Raw genomic sequence first — 18329 nt, 5'->3', positions numbered from 1 at the left:
TTTTCTGACCAAAGAAGAGGTCTAGCCTACTGCAGTGTTATTACAATTGTCAAACATTACAAAATGATAATCTGTCGGGTGGTTTTGAGGTCTGATACTTTAAATACCATCCTTTGTAGCCTTGTCCAACATCTTCTGGATTCTGTTGTTCAAATATTCCAAGTACAAGCATACATATAGAAGTTGACCCCCAGTATAAGACCAGCTGTGAAAGTTGAATACATTATCTGATTTGGTCATTACGGATATCTGCAGTGCTATTCTGTGCCGCACTTTTCTTTTATATTTTGTTTGCTTCTCTTTAAGATTTTACTTTTCATTCATGATTTCTTTACCCATTTTGGCCCATCGTATTTTGTTTCTAACCAGTTTACAACCCCTTGTTGAAAGTAACCACACATGAATATGCCATGTAAATTGTTTATAATCTATGTCCTTATCACGCTTTGCATGTGGCAAAGAAGTGAACTAAGTCCTGGGTGGGCTCTGTTAAGCAAGTATTTATGGAAACTATTACGTTGAACACTCAAGAAAACCAAATCTAGTATTTAACAGAGCAACTTCAACAATCTAACATTTCAGAAGCGGAAAGCAGAAGGGCCAGTGGAAGCCGGTGACGACTACTCAAAAGTTAATATGGGTGATCAAAAGAGCAAAAAGGTATGCGCTTAATTATTTGCTGAACTAACAATCGGTCTATTTTGGCTCTCTAGCTTTTCTCAGTTGGCATACTTTTGGATTCAAAGTAGTTTCAATGTCTTTGGTTTTAAAATCTTTTTTTTTCAACACTGCACCCAGCATCCCTTATGTTTTTTCAAAAATGCATGCAGCACTTAATTGTGTGCACTGGTTAGTGTAGTGTGGGATGCATAATGGTGCTAAAGAGATAAAGATTTTAAATATGGATTTTGTATTTTTATTTAGTATGTGCTCAGAAATGTCTACATTTAATTTGTATATATTTGTTTGTGAATTTCCATAATATATTTATACAGCCTTCCATAATAACAGTTGAAACAGTGTCTCACGAATATAATTTGAAATACACGAGTTGAATGCTACACTTATCCCATAGTATGCTTAATTTTGCCTGCATCTTTCAAAACTGAGCAATCCCACCTTCTATATGGCTGGCATAGTTGCATAAGTCCCATGCCTGTTTTGTATGTATTTTATGTTTGAGGCAGAGAGGTATTGGTGATCTATTATTGATTTATTTTTCTGAAATAGTTTATCCAAATTAGGATATACATTTCTGTTTACTTTTTGAGCATATACATCTTGTTTGAAATTAATTAAACCTTGTTTTGGAAACTATTTTAGATAAATCAAGAGTTAAACCAAACTCCAAAAACACTTGGATATCCATTTTTCGAATGAATTACCAACACCATCAGTAAATGGATGATTGAAGGGTTGGCAGGATTAAAAAAAATTAGTTGCTTCATTGACAACAAATATTGAAGCATATATACCACATTTATTAAACTCCCAGACTGCAAGAACCTGCCTTAGAAAATCTCTGGAAGAATAGCTACAACTTGGACCGACACCTTCTGAATTATAACGACTGTCTTGGAGTCGACATAAAATTGATTAGAAATGCAGAACCCTGTTTTCACAAAATAGTTCTTTGCAATTATTCAAGAACTGAGAAGTGTGGAAACTGGTCAACTAAAGCTAAAAATAACACCATCCTAATCAATCTGCAAATCATTTGAAAAGCAGGATGTCGGACATAATTATGTAGAAGATGCTTTATGTGTAGCAGCATTACTGTATACTACTGTTTATCAAACTGAATTTCTCAAGACAACACTTTCCATACCAGATATATAGAACCGTGATGCAGAACATATCTGATAGAGACGTCTAGCCGCAGATTCCTTAATTTGGAACATCCCCAGGCGTCAGACTGGACCCGGAAAACTTTGCGCAGCAGCACCTCTACGCGCCGGGGGACGGCGCCGTACGGCTCCGCCCTGACATCGTCCATGGACATATATGCCCCACCGCGCCGACATCAGTTTTCTTCTTTTTCGCGTCACACTGCGAATCTTGGAAACCAGCAGTTCCTGGCCTAGTTGCAGGCCTTCCCGGCTCCGCTGATGTCGTACCGGAACAGTGTGTAATGCCCTCCGGGTTCAAAAACCGGTGGGGCCTGTGCGCATCAGATGTCTGTCACTGACCTGCACCTTATTTGCATGTGGTGCCTTGGTGTACACCACGACTCCAAACAATGCGACGACTGTCAAAAGATGAAGCCAAAGTCCCTACGGGAACGCCGAATGAAGCTGTTGAGCGCACAGCTGTCCGGCCCAGCCTCGACTCGTCGCCGCTCTCCCTCTGTAGGAGGCCCGTTACCGAGGCCGCTCCCGTAACCGGCGCCTTAAAAAAAGTAAGTGGAGCCACACTCCCGTTGGCGTGCCACTGGCGCCCACTCCTCTCATAAGGGGTCAGCTAAGGGCGCCCGGAGGTCACCTCCTCCAGCCCTCCTTTTCCAGGATTTGGAGTGACGCACACCCAAATGGAGGCCTACTCCCTACTTCAAGCCCCCCTCTCTCCCTGGCGCGCCTTTGGGCCCCACAGAGGCGGAGGGTACTAAGGCCGGGACCACGTCGGTGGATCCTTCCCGGATCAGGGCTGTGTGCACCGACTCCGGAGCCGAGGACGTCGGGCCGTGGCCCAGTCCGTTCTGGTTGCTCTAGCACACACCACCAGTCCGCGCGTAGACCTGTGCGGACGGCGGAAGCGACGTCGGCAAAGCCGGGCTCACAACTGGGCTCCATGTCCAAAACTACACCCAGCCCTAAGCCTGATCCCACGTCTGGGACAATGCTTGATCTGACGCGGGTCAACGTCAAAGTAGCGCCTCCACTGGAGGCTGTCGACGTCCAGTCAATTCTGACACGGCGCAACCAACGCCGCTGTCGACGCATCCATCACTGCCGGCGTCCATATGTTCATCCACACCGGCGTCCATGCCTGAAGTTAAACTCCCTCCGGATTCCTTGCTTCTGACTCCTCGGCGGTGTCAGGCGACACTGGTATCTGCTTCAGCCCTCTCGGAAGCTGCTACTGCCCCTGGCCAGGGGCCACTAGTGCAGGCCCTTAGTGTGGCTTGGCCTTTAGGTCGTTCCCCAGCCCCGCTCTTTATGACAACTGGGAGAATTAGCTTTCAACCGTCTTCTACGGATGCCCTATTGACCCCTCCTAGGGTGATTACGGAGTTAGGGGCCGCCTATGCGTGGACTATCACCAGGGCAGCTGCTATCCTCCGCGTTCATCCTCCTGTGGTACCCCTCATTTCCGATCCTTTAATGGATCTGCTTCATCTCAAGCCAGTTACAGTGGAGCCCTTGCTACCCTTTTGGGTGCTTTATTAGAAGTCCTGCGTGGCACATGGGCACGGCCCTCTTCCAGAGCCCCGGTTGATTGGGCCATTGCCAGTAGGCATCGACCTGCCCAGGGGGATCCCCTTTGTCTGTCCCTCCATCCTGCTGCTCAGGACCTGGTTATTCAGGCGGCTTTTGGGTTACAAGACTCCTCCACTTTTCCTTTGTTTCCTCCCACCCGGGAATCCCGGTGGCTGGATGCATGTGGAAGAAAGCTTTTTGCTTCTTCTAGCACGGCCATCTGCGCTTTAAACTCTATATGCGTGTTTGCACGTGCGTCCTCCACACTCTGGGACTCCATGGCTAACCTTCTTCCTTCCCTTGCGGAGGAATTGTGCCCAGAGTTACTCAGTCTTGTCCTTCTCTGCAAGGAAATGGCTCATTTTACAATACGCTCCTCCCTGGATACCACAGACTTTGTGGGCCGTGCTCTTGCACAGTCAGTGGCTTTGCGCCGTCATGCCTGAATGCGTGACAGTCGCTTCCCTGATAGTATTCAGGAGAGCCTCCAAGACATGCCATTTAACGGTATAGACCTTTTTGGTCCCACACTGACTTTGCGATCTCTAGGTGTTCGAGGCATGTGGGCTGCTGAATTCATATCTGTGCATAGATCGCCGCCTAGTGTTGGGTCCGGATGATTGCACATTGTTGTCCTGGAAGAGTCTTCGAGGTATCGCGAGATAGGTGGCTCCTCCCCTGGACTACAGTGCGCATGGGCATCCTCTCCATCTTCAGATTGTTTTTTTCCGCCATTGAGTTCGGATGTACTTTCTTGACTCCAGTTTGGAATCAGTATAATACTCTTTGCGCAAGGCCAAAAGGCCTTCGGGGCGTCAGTATTGTCTCGTTCGGTGCCTATACTTCATCCAGTTCCTCGAACAGGACGTCGAAGGCCGTTTGCCTTTCGACACCAAAGGCCCCAACTACGACGACGATGGAACGGAGCCCGTTCAAGAGATGTTCCGTCTGCAACTCAAAATGCCCTCACATTGATGTGCACCCAGTGTGCAATAACGTTTATCCCCAGACCACGACGGGGACAGTTGTATGGCCTGTTGCAAGTTCCGGTCGAAGAAGACGCTTCGAATTCGACGCGCAGCTCGACAGTCAGCGCAGAAAGCGGCGCCCGACCCGGAGAACATCTTCGAGGCCGAGGACGATGAAGGCGTCGATGAAGAGGATCCTGACCAGCAGTCAGACCCTGCGTCGGAGCAAGACTCTAACTTAGATGTGGACGAAGAAGAAGACTACGTCCATGGAGAAGACGTCGTCGAGGTAGACGACGCAGAGGCCATCGGAGCCGTCGATGACGACTCGAGCGATGAGCAGAGCCCGCCCGCAGTCGCGGAGCCTAATATTGACACTGTGCCCTCTAAGGCTCAGGTCGAGGCATCGCCGGAAGGCCTTAGCCGAGATCTTACTCCACATTCTATAGCCCCGCGTCAAGGCCCGGCTAAGAATACTTCAAAGGAGCCGTCGGTCGATCCACCGAAACCAACAGAGGCGAAACCGAAACTGTTGAAGACAGTCCTCGGATCGAGCCCTCTGACTCCTCTGCACCAGTCAAGTCTAAAAGTGTTGTCGACCCTTCGGGGTCACAAGGGGGCGCCGGCCCAAAGAGCGGGGCGCCGAAGCCAGTCTCGACGGTCAAGCACGTCACTTTCACGGCGTCGACGTCCAAACTTGGAGACACAGCCAAAGGACTCCAGGTTAAAAAGACTGTCAAACCGACGCTTGCATCCTCTAAGCCGATGTTAAGCAAGGCTCTCGAGTCGAAGACCAGACCCGACCCGAAAGAGCATATTGCGTCGAAGCCCAAGGCCGCACCTGCTGTGCACCATGAGCTCGAGTCGACGCAAGGCTGCAAGCATGCTGGTGATCCACCGAAGCAGATCGGATCGAAGACGACGTCAATCTCTACGAAGGTCGGTTCGTCTCCGAGGCTTCCTACCAATTAAATACGGACTGCCTCCGACCGCTCGACCCAAATCGTTCGAGCCACAAAGGAGCGCCGAGACCTCCAAGAAGGTATTGGGACCTTCCAAGTCACAGTCCATTCCGGAAGGGGTAATGTTCCAGGCACCCTCGTATGACAATCAGTCGAAGCTCTTCATCGACTCGGATTCTGGCAGACTCACCATTCACAAACGGAAAATCGCTCCAGAACATCCGTTAGAGTCATACAAAATCCCTCTCAAGAGGAAAAATGATTCAGCCATCTCACCTGTTCTCTTTGAACATGTTGAGCCCTATACACAGCACGATGCCGATTCTCCTACACGCAGCGATGAGGATGTGGGTGATGATTACAGTCATATGGGATTTATTTATCATGCTGACACAGATCAAGGGGAACCTCAACACTGGACTGACACTGTTGACCCTGATGATCCCAACACTACGCCTGATACTCAGTCTTATAATGTCAAAACCTCGCCTATTGATGACACGGCGGCGTTTAACGCTTTAATTGAAAGGGTGGCCATTAACCATGACGTTGAAATGCACGCTGAGCCAGTGGAGGAGGACTTTCTATTCAATACTTTCTCCACCTCAGAAAGATCGGTTAAGACATTGGCTATGCTAAAGGGTGTCCTCAAACATGATACTGACATTTTCAAGGAGACCACAAGGGCAAGGGTTGTAAACCCAAGGATTGAAAGAAAATATAGGCCTGCGCCTGTGGACCCTACCTACATCAGGGGCCAGCTCCCATTGGACTCCCTAGTAGTGGCTAATGCTCGCAAGAGAGCAAACTCTCAAACTAGTGGTGATGCTCCTCCTCCGGCAAAGAATCCAAAATCTTGGAGGCTTCTGGCAAACGGGTAGCAGCTCAAGCGGCTAATATTTAGAGGATCTCAAATACACAGGCCCTATTAGCCAGATATGATAGGGCTCACTACGACACGTTAGAACAGCTGATGCAACACCTGCCTGACGCTTATAAAGTGGGAGCAGAAATGCTCATACAGGAAGGAAAGTTAATTTCAAATGCATCCATCAAGTGTGCACTCGATGCAGCAGACACGGCAGCTAGGGCCATCAACACTAGTGTTATGCTGAGACGTCATGCCTGGCTCCGCATCTCTGGTTTTAAACCAGAGATCCAAACAACTTTGCTTAATTAGCCAGTTAACCCTGACTTTCTTTTTGGTCCTGATGTAGGCACGACCCTTGAAAAAATTAAGAGACACTGAGACAGCAAAATCCATGGGGGCCCTGCAGTCACAGCAGTTCAGGGGCAGTTCTTTCGTCGCTCCGGTAACAGGGGAGCCTCTAGAGGTCAAGCATTGCAGCAAGCCCAATACGACAAGGGGAGCACGCAGACCACCTATAACAAGAAAAACAGGGGTGGATATTGTGGGAACAGCACCAAAGGCAGAGGACGTGGAAATAACAATGCCAGATCCTCCGCTCCCAACAAACCGTGACGCCTTGTCACTGCCCCCAGACCATTTAACACCGGTCGGGGGAAGACTCCAGCAGTTCCTGCCGGTCTGGGAAGGCATTACCACAGACAGGTGGGTGAGACAACTTATCCAATACGGCTATTGTCTGGAACTAACCTCCACTCCCCCCAACATACCCCCAAGGCACTGTCCTATGTCCGCGGAGCACATGCACTTATTGCAGCAAGAAGTACTCTCCATGCTGCAAAAAGGGGCAATAGAACTCGTGCCTTTAAAAGAGCAAGGTACAGGGGTGTACTCTCTGTACTTCTTAATCCCAAAAAAGGACGGTTCCCTACGGCCCATTCTAGACCTCAGACCCCTGAACCAGTACATCTTGTCAGAACATTTTCATATGTTAACTTTACAGCAGGTCTTACCATTGCTCAGTCAGGGAGACATCCTGGCAACCCTAGACCTGAAAGATGCATATTTCCACATTCCCATTCACCCAAGTCACAGGATCCCAGGTTCACCATCAACAATCAGCATTACCAGTTCAAGGTCCTGCCTTTCGGGGTCACCACTGCCCCCGGGGTGTTCACCAAGTGCTTAGCAACTGTGGCTGTGCACCTTCGGAGACAACACATCCATGTCTATCCCTACCTGGACGACTGGCTTGTCCAAGCAAGGTCAGCCCAGCAGTGTGCCAGCCACATGTCACGCACAATTCACCTCCTACACAGTCTAGGATTTTCACGAAATTACCCAAAGTCGCACCTTCAGCCCGCTCATGTACAACAGTACCTAGGTGCAACAATAAACACTCGAACAGCAACAGCGCAGCCAAACTCTGCCAGAGTCAACAGCATGCAGTTGCTGATTCAGAAATTCAGGCCCCAACACTCGCTCCCAGCGCAGGTTTTCATGCAGCTGATCGGTATGATGGCCTCCTGCATCTTCATAGTCCCGCACGCGAGGCTACACATGCGTCCGCTCCAGGAGTGCTTAGCACGACAGTGGAACCAGGCTCATGGGCATCTAAAGGACCTAGTGTTGGTGACTGGTCGTGCATACAACTCTCTGCATTGGTGGAACACACAAAACCTTTGCAGGGGACGACCGTTCCAAGAGCCTGTCCCACAAATAGTGCTGACGACGGACGCATCTCTCCAGGGCTGGGGAGCGCATGTCCTCCATTATACCGTGCAGGGACTATGGACGATGCAGCTGCAAAAGATGCATTTGAATCTGTTGGAGCTGATGGCAATCTTCATGGCACTGAAGGCATTCAAGTTGTATTTGTGCAACAAAGTCTTGCTGATCCTGACTGACAACATGACTGCCATGTATTACATCCAGAAGCAGGGAGGCACACACTCTCCACAATTGTCTCATCTAGCCCAGAGCATGTGGAAGTGGGCCATTCAGAGGAACATGTTCCTCATGGCGGAACACCTCCCGGGCAAGGACAACCAGATGGCGGACCTGCTCAGCAGGCACAGCCATCAGATGCACGAGTGGGAGATACACCCCTCGGTGCTCCAACCATATTTCCAGCAGTGGGGTCATCCAGAGATAGACCTATTCGCCACACAGGAAAACGCAAAAGGCCAAACTTCGCCGCCAGGTTCCCACACCCGCAGTCTCAGGGCAATGCGATATGGATGAACTGGTCAGGCAGATTTGCGTACGCTTTTCCTCCAGCACCGCTCATCCCGCTAGTGGCACGCAAACTGCAACAACACTCCATGACGCTCATCCTGGTTGCTCCAACGTGGGCAAGGCAGGCGTGGTACACCACGTTTGTAGAACTTTCAGTGGTGCATCACCAACGACTGCGCCTCACCCCCAGTCTCCTCACTCAGAACCATGGAGACATTCAGCACCCAGATCCGCAACAGTTGAGCCTTGCAATATGGCCCCTGAGGTCATAGAGTTTGGCTACCTCAACTTACCCGCTGACTATATGAACATCATCAAGGAGGCAAGGAGACTTACTACCAGGGCATGCTATGCGGCCAAATGGAAGCGATTTGTCATTTACTGTTCCAATAATGACATAAATCCGCTGGATGCATCCACGCAAAACATTATCTGTTGTTTGCTACACCTATACAGATGCAATCTGGCATACAGTTCCATCAGGATACATTTGGCCGCTATGGCTGCTTATCTTCAAAACAGACAGCATCTTTCTCTTTTCAGGGTGCCAGCCATTAAAGCTTTTATGGAGGGACTCAAAAGAGTGATTCCTCCCAGACACCCTCCTTCTCCTGTCTGGAATCTGAACGTGGTTCTCACCAGATTAATGGGACCACCCTTTGAACCTCTTCACTCTTGTGCGATACAGTTTCTAACATGGAAAGTGGCTTTTCTAGTGGCAATCACATCGCTAAGAAGAGTTAGTGAGTTTCAAGCACTAACTATTCAAGAGCCTTTCATGCAGGTTCATGCTAATAGGGTAGTGCTGCGTACCAACCCCACGTTCATGCCTAAGGTGGTGTCGCAGTTCCACATTAAACAGACCATAGAGCTACCCGTTTTCTTCCCAAATCCTGATTCAGTGGCAGAACGAGCACTGCACACTTAATGTTAAAAGAGGTCTCCTGTATTACGTTGACAGGACAAAGATTTCAGGAAAACTAAGCAACTGTTTGTTGCCTTCTCCCCAAAACACAAAGGCAACCCCATTTCCAAATCAGGTATAGCCAGAGGGATTGTTAAGTGCATACAGATCTGTTATCAAAAAGCTAAACACACATTAACAGTTCCCCCAAGAGCGCATTCCACATGCAAGTTAGGGGCATCCATGGCTTTCCTAGGTAACTTTCCCCTAGAGGATATATGTAGAGCAGCCACATGGACCACCATACATACATTTACCAAACACTACTGTGTAGACGTGCACTCCAAACAGCAAGCTGCTGTAGGACAGGCTGTTCTCAAAACACTTTTTCAGACCGCTGCAGCTGGCACGGGCAACCGCCGCTAAGGAGGTAACTGCTATTTATTCTATGCACAGATATGAATTCAGCAGCCCACATGCCTCGAACGGAATATGCTACTTACCAGTATGCATCTGTTCTTGGCATGTAGGGCTGCTGACATTCATATCGCCCGCCCTCCTCCCCGGCGCCTGTAAGCGGCTGCAGCACTCGAAAATTACTCTTAGCATGGTCATCACTTACGGTGTTACACCCCATCTTTGCCACAATGGCTAGAAAGAATCTGAAGATGGAGAGGATGCCCATGCGCACTGTAGTCCAGGGGAGGAGCCACCTATCTTGCGATACCTCGAAGACTCTTCCAGGACAACAATGTGCAATTATCCGGACCCACCACTAGGCGGCGATCTATGCACAGATATGAATGTCAGCAGCCCTACATGCCAAGAACAGATGCATACTGGTAAATAGCATATTCCTTCTGTCAGGGCTACCGTAATTCTGCCGCGCCCCTGACAGACCGACTTTTCTTCTTAGTTGCGGTCTTCCTTTACGGACCAGTTTTTATCGGAGGCTGGTTGGAGCCTATGTATTGTCTATTTAGCCGTATAGCTGGGTTGTTTTTTTTTTCAAGTCCTCTGACTGTCTGTTTTGCCAAGAGGATCCCCTTCTTGCCAGGGGTTGACCCTTGCCCTATGTGGGGTAATGGCTTGTGGCAGGTGTCTGCCTTTGCCTTCGTAAGTTCCTGTGGAGTTTTGTTTTCCTTGTGGGTATCCCTCTGGGACTCGTATACCTCCTTGTACTGCGTTCTGCAGAGTCGCATCACAGTGCTTCGACTCCGGGTCTAAGTCTATGCTGTGTGGTATCTACATCGCATGGCCTGGCATCCAGTTTTTTGGTGCCAGCCCCGTCTGGGTTGTTCTCCCAAGTAGGGAGTTGCCGTGGACCTCTGTTGTAGGTTATTATGGCCTTTTGGCTTCTTCCCTAGCAGTTTTCTCCACATCCCTGCTGCTTTCCTGCAGGGATTTCTACGTTCCACTGGCATTTTTAAATGTGGCGGTCTTGTGGAGCCCGTTCTCCTTGTTAGGCTCATCTTTTTTTCTAAATTGTCCTGCAAGGGGACTGTTCTCTCTCTTCCGGGCTGACAGCAGACGCTGCTTATAGCCTGGACTAGTTCCACTTTCTGTATAACTGCAGGTACTTTTGAGCGTACCCTAGTGTCTGGGTTTGGCCGGGTTTCAGCATCATCTTGAAGCGGTTTCTGCGCCATGTTCTTCCTCATGGCTTATGCAGCCTGTTGCCTTCTTGCTATTGGGCGCATCTCAGCTGTTCCTGCTGTCTTGCTTCCTGGTGTTCCTTCTGGCTGCATATGGTCGTCTTTCGGGCTATGTATGGGCATCCTTTCAATGCTCTCCACATGTCTGACTGGCAAGGGTCTCCGCAGTACTCTTCCTCTGTGGTACATGTAGGGGCGCTACGCATTCTCTCCACCATACCGCTTAACCAGTCCTTTGGGTTGGCTTGTCGACTGCCGCATCCTGCGGTTCTTTCACACCATAAGGTTCACTTCTACTCCCTGTGAGGTGCTGAACTTTCTTTTCACGCTAGTTTCTTACTAGGTGTGTTTTTCTTCCATGTCGACCTGTGCTGGCCAGGGGTCAGTATCCTGCTGCCTTCGTATCTTTACGGTAGCAGTTTTAACAGTGTTTTACGCTGTTCAAGTTATTTAGCTGGGGCTAAATCTGGCTTCTTGTTGACACCTTGGATCCTGTGGATCCTTCATGCATTTGTCTTCTTTTGAAGTTCGGCATTTTTTCAATCGGGCACAAGTGTTCTGGCTTGGTGTTTTTCTTCTCTCATCCCCTCTACATGTTGTGGGGGTTTTCGTGTTCTGGATGGGCTGTGGTACCCTAGCCTCCCCTTGATTCCCGCTCTCTTCAGGGCATAGGGGTCTGGTGGTTGGCTGCGCTGTCATTTTTGTCCCCACTGTGTTTCGTCCTTTGGTTTACTACACTCTTTTAATCATGTTATTGACGGCTAGGTTCTTTCTAGACCTTAGAGGGGTTTACTCGCAGTCCTGCCTCGTCTATGGGTATGGCTTTGGTATCTATTCTAAGTTAAGGAATCTGCAGATAGACGTCTCTATCAGATGAGCAAGTTACTTACCTTCGGTAACGATGTATCTGGCAGAGACATAGTCTAGCCCCAGATTCCTTAACGTTATGAAAAAACAGGGTTAAACCCAATAAAGTCAGTAGGGACCTGGGTAGCAATTAGAATGAAAGGAAGGGGTCCTGAGACTTAGAACAAAGAAATTACAAATTCATTCCATTTGTATTCAATTAATTCAAAAAAAGCAAAGCTATTGAATGCAAAAAGAGTTTAATTCAAAATTGCATATACATCCTATTTAATGGATTAGAACTCATAATACATTTATTTGATATCAACAAGTTTATATACATGTATGTGCCCACATTCACAACGGGGGGGGGTGAAGTGAGGGAAGTGTCGGGATAGGATAGACGTGGTCTGAATCATTCAGTGACAAGTCTTATTCTTGATTTGAAGACAATGTACATGTGGTCCCCTAGAGTCAAGGCCACAGCTTGAGGCTCATAGAGAGTCCAAAATATAACTGGCAAAACAGGCCTAACTCTGTTAGAGCCGTAAGTGTCTAGATTGGGACCGGAGTTGGTCGGTGGTTGTGTAGTCGTCTACGTTTCGACCCAAATAAACAGTAGGAATCTTTTCCTTACGAAAGGGTCTTCGTCAGGACAAAGAAGTTGTGGGTGGGCAACCTCCTAGGGGACAATTAAAAAAACGAATTAGAAACACACCCATCCAGTTATGAATTCAAAGGAGGGTGTGGAGCATTGTAAACAATTAAAAACCGTGTTGTCTATCTGTGTCTGAATCCCACATTGTTAGATTGAACAGTAAACTAGAGACTAGCGCTCACCTTTCGCGAGGGGCGAGAGTGGTTTGGTCAACAGAGGAATGGATTCTCTTGGTCCGGAGTAGTGATTTGTAACTGTAGATAACAGGGAAAAGACTGATGTTTTCTACAGGTCTATTGGATGTCCGCTAGTACAAACGAGAAATACACAGTAGACTAAGCTAGTTGGGTCATCCCTTTACTTTGTTTGCGCAAGCATCTAAGCTCAAAGGAACATATGAGCACAAGTGCTAAATGCATAAAAAAATTCGTGGTGAAAAATGCCTAATTGTAGTTTACCTTTTGACCTCTAAAGGTTAGAGTCTTAGCAGGTTCTTCTAAAGTTTCTTATCGGTAGGTTTTGTTTTCAGCCTACAGAACGAAAGAATGGATTTGTTGTCAAAAAATAGAGGCATCATTACTATAACCACTCATGGTGTCTAAAAGGTTCACCCTAAAAGGGCTTACCACTATCATCTAGTTTGTAAGATGGATAGGAAGGATCTTGCGTAACTGTTACCATATGCAAGTGCTCCAATCTGTCACACTATTCCATGTAGATTAACTAAGAATTTTTAGAGAAAAGCCTAAATGTGAAGAGAAAAACAAATTTAGAATATAAACTTAGTGTTGGCACTTTTAGTAAAAGGGCTATAAAAGTACTCTTTTATAAAAGTATCATTAACAGGAGAAGCTCCAGGAAGATATCCTATAAGGCTTAACAAAGGTATGCAATTAAATTTGGCAGTCGAAATGGATTCTGCATAGGGTTAATTATTCCAGTATGTCGTGTTCCAAAGAGTTTATCTTGAAATGAGTAAGCGAAACCCTAATTGTAAAAGGAAAAACTGAACATTCATTTCTGTTCTGTGCATGCGTATTCAATGAAAAAAGCCTGGCTATGAATGGTCCTGAATTATAAAAGTTACCGCTTCTTATGGAAAGATGGTTGTGGGAATATCTATCAAGTCGAAAAGTATGGCTTTGAATTATGCCTGAAAATCGAGGGAAAGAGAAAACAGTCCAGTTTGATTTGTATTACGCTTTGGCTTGTAAACATAAAATAAAGTAAAAGAAAATACGGGGAACCTTTGTTAATTGAATCCTTACCTCCAACAAATGACGGCTATTATTGAAGTGGAGACCGGATCCTACGTAGTGTTCACAGCCTCCTACAGGAGATTAAACAAACACCCAGGATTCAGGGAAATGCCCGTGAATGCGCCGCGATTAAAAAAAAAAAAACGGCGAGGGGCTGGGAGTAATTACCTTAGGACGTCCGCGAGTCCGCCCAAAATCTAGTCAGATTGCTCAGCGTTCGTTTTCACAACCGCAGGGCTACCGTTTCCGTTCCGTCTGAGACTCCGGATGCTCTCTATCAAAAACGCAGCTTCAAAACTAACACTTCCTGGTTGGTCTGGAGAGGGCGGGGCCTCGTGTTATAAGGGTGGAAGAAAGACTCTACCCGTTATGAACCTGTTAGTCCAGATTCCCCTCGAGTTGTGGAACTCCAATTTTCAATTTAAATTGTATTGTCCATCTATACATTTATTTTGGCACTGTTAAATCTCATCTCCAATAATGGTTGTACAAAATAAATTACCGGACATGCCGAAGTGGTCAAACTTATTTCCTACATTCTTACCAGTCAAGTCAAGTCTAAAGCAACCGACCATGCTACTAAAGGATAGACTACTGGTAATCAAACATTCGGTAATTCTATGAATTTGTTCATTGTGAGGCTTCTAAACATTAGGATTTTATACATTCCATTTAAACATATATTGAGTGCACTTATCTCATAGGATAGTGTAAACTCATGGACACAATAATTCATGAAAATAGAATATTTGCAGGATCCACATACATATGAAAAAGGAATTCTACCAACGTTGTGTTATGTATTCTCATAGTAATATACATTTAGGTAACGGTTATTGTGGAGAAAAGAGTGCAATTATCACATAGGATAGTGAAAACTCAAACAGTTTAAGCATGTTATTACTGAGAAAGAAAGACAGTTTTTTTACTCTCAATTGTGTAACTTGAAAAAAGCTCAACATGTTACCCTAAAGATTCGCTAATTGTGCAAAGCTATTTTCAGATTCATTGAGACCCTCGACTACAGAGTTAAAGATGTAGATCCACTTGAGCTCTCTGATATTTAGAATATTAGATAGATCTCCACCCCTTGGGCCTAGTGTGACGTGTTCCAAAACTACCCATTTCAGTGATTCAGGCAAATGGTTGTGTTTTGTACAATGTTCAACTAGAGGTGCCCCCGGTACCTTACATCTGATTCTGCTGCAATGTGAAAGGAACCGTGCTTTTACACGCTGCTGAATCTGACCTACATAGATGAGATCACATGGACAGATTATTCCATAGATCACATTTTTGGTGTTGCAGTTCGTGTGATGTTTGTGCGTGTGTCGATGGTCTTTGAAAACAAAGTCTTTAGATTGGACAGTCGAGGGGCAAGCTTTACATTTACCGCATCTGTAGTGTCCAACTATCCGTGGTTGTTTCCAGCATGAGGCTATGGTGGGTTCAGGTGGGCACTCTAAGAACGATGAAACTACGTAGTCTTTGACATTCCTGGCCTTTTTAAAGGCGTGCATCGGTACGTTTGTAATATCTAGATCCTTGGCAATAAGGCTCCAGTGTTTGTTTATAACCTTCTTTATGGAATGGCTCTTTGTCGAGAAGGTGGTCACGCAAATCATGCGTTCTTCTGATTGACAGTTGCGTACTGATGGTTCAAGGAGTGTTTCATGGTGGCAGAACCAAGCTCTTTTCCTAGAGCGTTTGATGAGCCGTTTAGGGTAGCCTCTCTCTATTAAACGTTCCATCAAAATCTCAGATTGTAGCATATAGTCTTCCTTTTTGCTGCAGTTCCTTCGAACACGCAGGAACTGTCCATAGGGCAAATTGTCCCGAAGGCTCCTAGGATGGTGGCTGGAATACTGCAGCAATGAATTCCGTTCTGCAGGTTTTCTAAATAAAGTGGTGTGTAGAGTGCCTCCCTCTGCCACTAGCGTAATGTCTAGAAAATCAATCTTTTTGTTACTGGCTTGTATCGTAAATTGAATGTCTGGAGACCGTAGATTTAGCCATGCATGGAAAAGTTCAAGTTCATTGTCATTGCCCTTCCAGATTAACAGCACATCATCAATGTACCGTACCCAAAGTTGTATATGGTGATGAAAGGGATTTTGGTCACAGATGACAAAAGTCTTTTCATAGAAGGCCATGAACAAAATGGCCAGGTCCGGGGCAAAGGCTGCCCCCATTGCCACGCCCTTCGTTTGTAGGTAAAACACATTTTGAAACATGAAATAATTTCTCATCATTGCAATCTTCAATAGAAGGATTATGAATGAGGTTGGTACTTGTACCGGGGCTTCACGACTGTCAAGGGCTTCAGTGGCCACCATCAGGGCCTCCTCCTGTGGGATGCTTGTGTACAGCGACACAATGTCGCACGTTACCAGTAGTTCTTCATCAGGATTAAAGGCTTTCCCATCTACCAGAGTGATAGTATGTGTAGTATCCCTCAAATAGGTGGAGGTAGCTTCGGCTAGTGGTTTTAAAAAGAAGTCTACATAACGGCATAGAGGCTCGAGAATGGATCCACACCCGGAGACGATGGGTCGCCCCGGGGGATTGTGTAAATCTTTGTGCACCTTGGGTAAGGTATATATCGTCGGTATGCGTGGGTGGCTCTGATTGAGATAACGGTATTCCTGATCCGTGAGGAAACCTTGTTGGACACCTTCCTGTGTCACCCGTTGGATTTCCATAGCCAGGTCTCGCGTAGGGTCAGATGTCAGTCTTCTGTAACTTACCCCATCATTTAATTGGCGCAGGATCTCTCCTTTGTACTTGGATACATCTTGAATGATGATTGCCCCGCCCTTGTCGGCTGGCTTCACAACAACATGGGGATTAGATTTAAGAGTGACCAGTGCTGTTCTTTCGGTCTTAGAGATATTATATTTCATGTAAGTCTTCTATCTCAGAATTTTCTTGACCTCGTCAGTGATGATGCTTTCATACGCCAGTATTCGGTGGCTCATTGCATTAGACTGGGGTACAAATGTGGATGGTACCCTGAATCCGGTTACAGATGTGTTCATCGGTGGTGGTCTATTTTTGAAGAAGAATCGCAGTCTTATTTTCCGAAAGAATTTGGAAAGTTCCATTAATGTATTGAAACAGTTTGGTGGAGTTGTAGGGACAAAGGACAGGCCCTTACTCAGCACCCTGAGTTCATCCTCATTGAGTTCATGTGAGGACAGGTTGATGATTGGTGTGTCCGTTGTTTATACCACCTGTAATTCTTGCGCCTGGTTGAGCGTTCCCCGTGTTCCTCCGGTTGAAATCGAACCTGTTTCATCCCGCGGCCTCTGCCACCGTCGTTGTCCCACTGCATCGGGGGCCTTGCTGTCCACGTCCTGTACCTCGGTTCCAGTTGTTGCCTCGTCCGCGGGGCGGTCTCCATGTCCCTTGTTCTAAAAAAGAGTTTGGTTGGTATTGAGAACGGTAATTATCCTGGTATCCGTAGGAGTTGCTGGAGCCCGCTTGTTCTGAGTCTTCTCCTGAGCTATAGGAAGAGTCAGAAAATGTGGTGAAACGTCCTCTAGATCTACCACCTCTGTAGCCCCGATTAGTAAAACGTCCTTGTTGGTCCTGTCGGAAATAATCCTCAGATAGGTATGGATATGTTTTCTTTTTGTCGTGGAATTTGAGATCACGGGCTAGTTTGTCAAGCTTCTTTTTGATATTTGAGGTCTCAAAATCTTGAAGAGTCGCAACAAGTTTAGATAGTGCCTCTTTGGAATTGGTGAGGGTGCTGTCGCCTGAAATACTTGCCTTCAATTCGGCTATCTGTTTCGTGAGTACCGCCACCTGTTCTGCTGCAGTCTCTATCCCCAACACCATCCAGTGTCTGGAACAATTGTTTGCAACAAAACTAAATCCTTCACGAAATTTAGGGATGTCTACAAAGATGGCAGGTTTAACTCTGACTTGCAGGCCTGCAGGTATGATATTGTTCTGAAGGCACTGCGCGCGAAAATGGCCATGTAGTTTTGTGCGAATCAACTTTTTTTCTAATCTCTCTAACTGAGAAATTTTATCATTTAAGGTAATGTTGATAATAGGTGTACCAACTGACAGAAAGTTATTTGCCGGATCATGTAATAGTTGATCAATGTAGTCTTCTGTGTAGGTAAGTATTTCCTTATCTACCATGTTGGTGAATCATAAAAACTTAAACAAATATTCTTTAAACAAAAAATTCAGAACTTAGAAAACACGGAGGGACCTCCACGTGGGAGGTAGCGTAACCTCACGGGCCGGCGCCTGTACAAACTACGTTATGAAAAAACAGGGTTAAACCCAATAAAGTCAGTAGGGACCTGGGTAGCAATTAGAATGAAAGGAAGGGGTCCTGAGACTTAGAACAAAGAAATTACAAATTCATTCCATTTGTATTCAATTAATTCAAAAAAGCAAAGCTATTGAATGCAAAAAGAGTTTAATTCAAAATTACATATACATCCTATTTAATGGATTAGAACTCATAATACATTTATTTGATATCAACAAGTTTATATACATGTATGTGCCCACATTCACAACGGGGGGGGGG

General features: G+C 46.4%; 1 protein-coding gene across 1 annotated transcript in view; it reads left to right on the top strand.

The window, feature by feature from the left end:
- RNASEH2B (ribonuclease H2 subunit B) overlaps nucleotides 1-18329 on the top strand; it is a 243868-nt gene that overhangs the window by 205839 nt on the left and 19700 nt on the right. The window contains exon 10 of the mRNA XM_086934946.1: nucleotides 583-660. Within this exon, the coding sequence (XP_086791072.1) occupies nucleotides 583-660 (78 nt within the window). The remainder of the gene's footprint in view (nucleotides 1-582; nucleotides 661-18329) is intronic.

Source organism: Lissotriton vulgaris, chromosome 8 (genome assembly GCF_964263255.1).
Source record: "Lissotriton vulgaris chromosome 8, aLisVul1.2, whole genome shotgun sequence".
NCBI classification, from domain to species: Eukaryota; Metazoa; Chordata; class Amphibia; order Caudata; family Salamandridae; genus Lissotriton; species Lissotriton vulgaris.
Note: the sequence above shows the minus strand (reverse complement) of the source record. Positions and strands in the feature narration are given on the sequence as shown.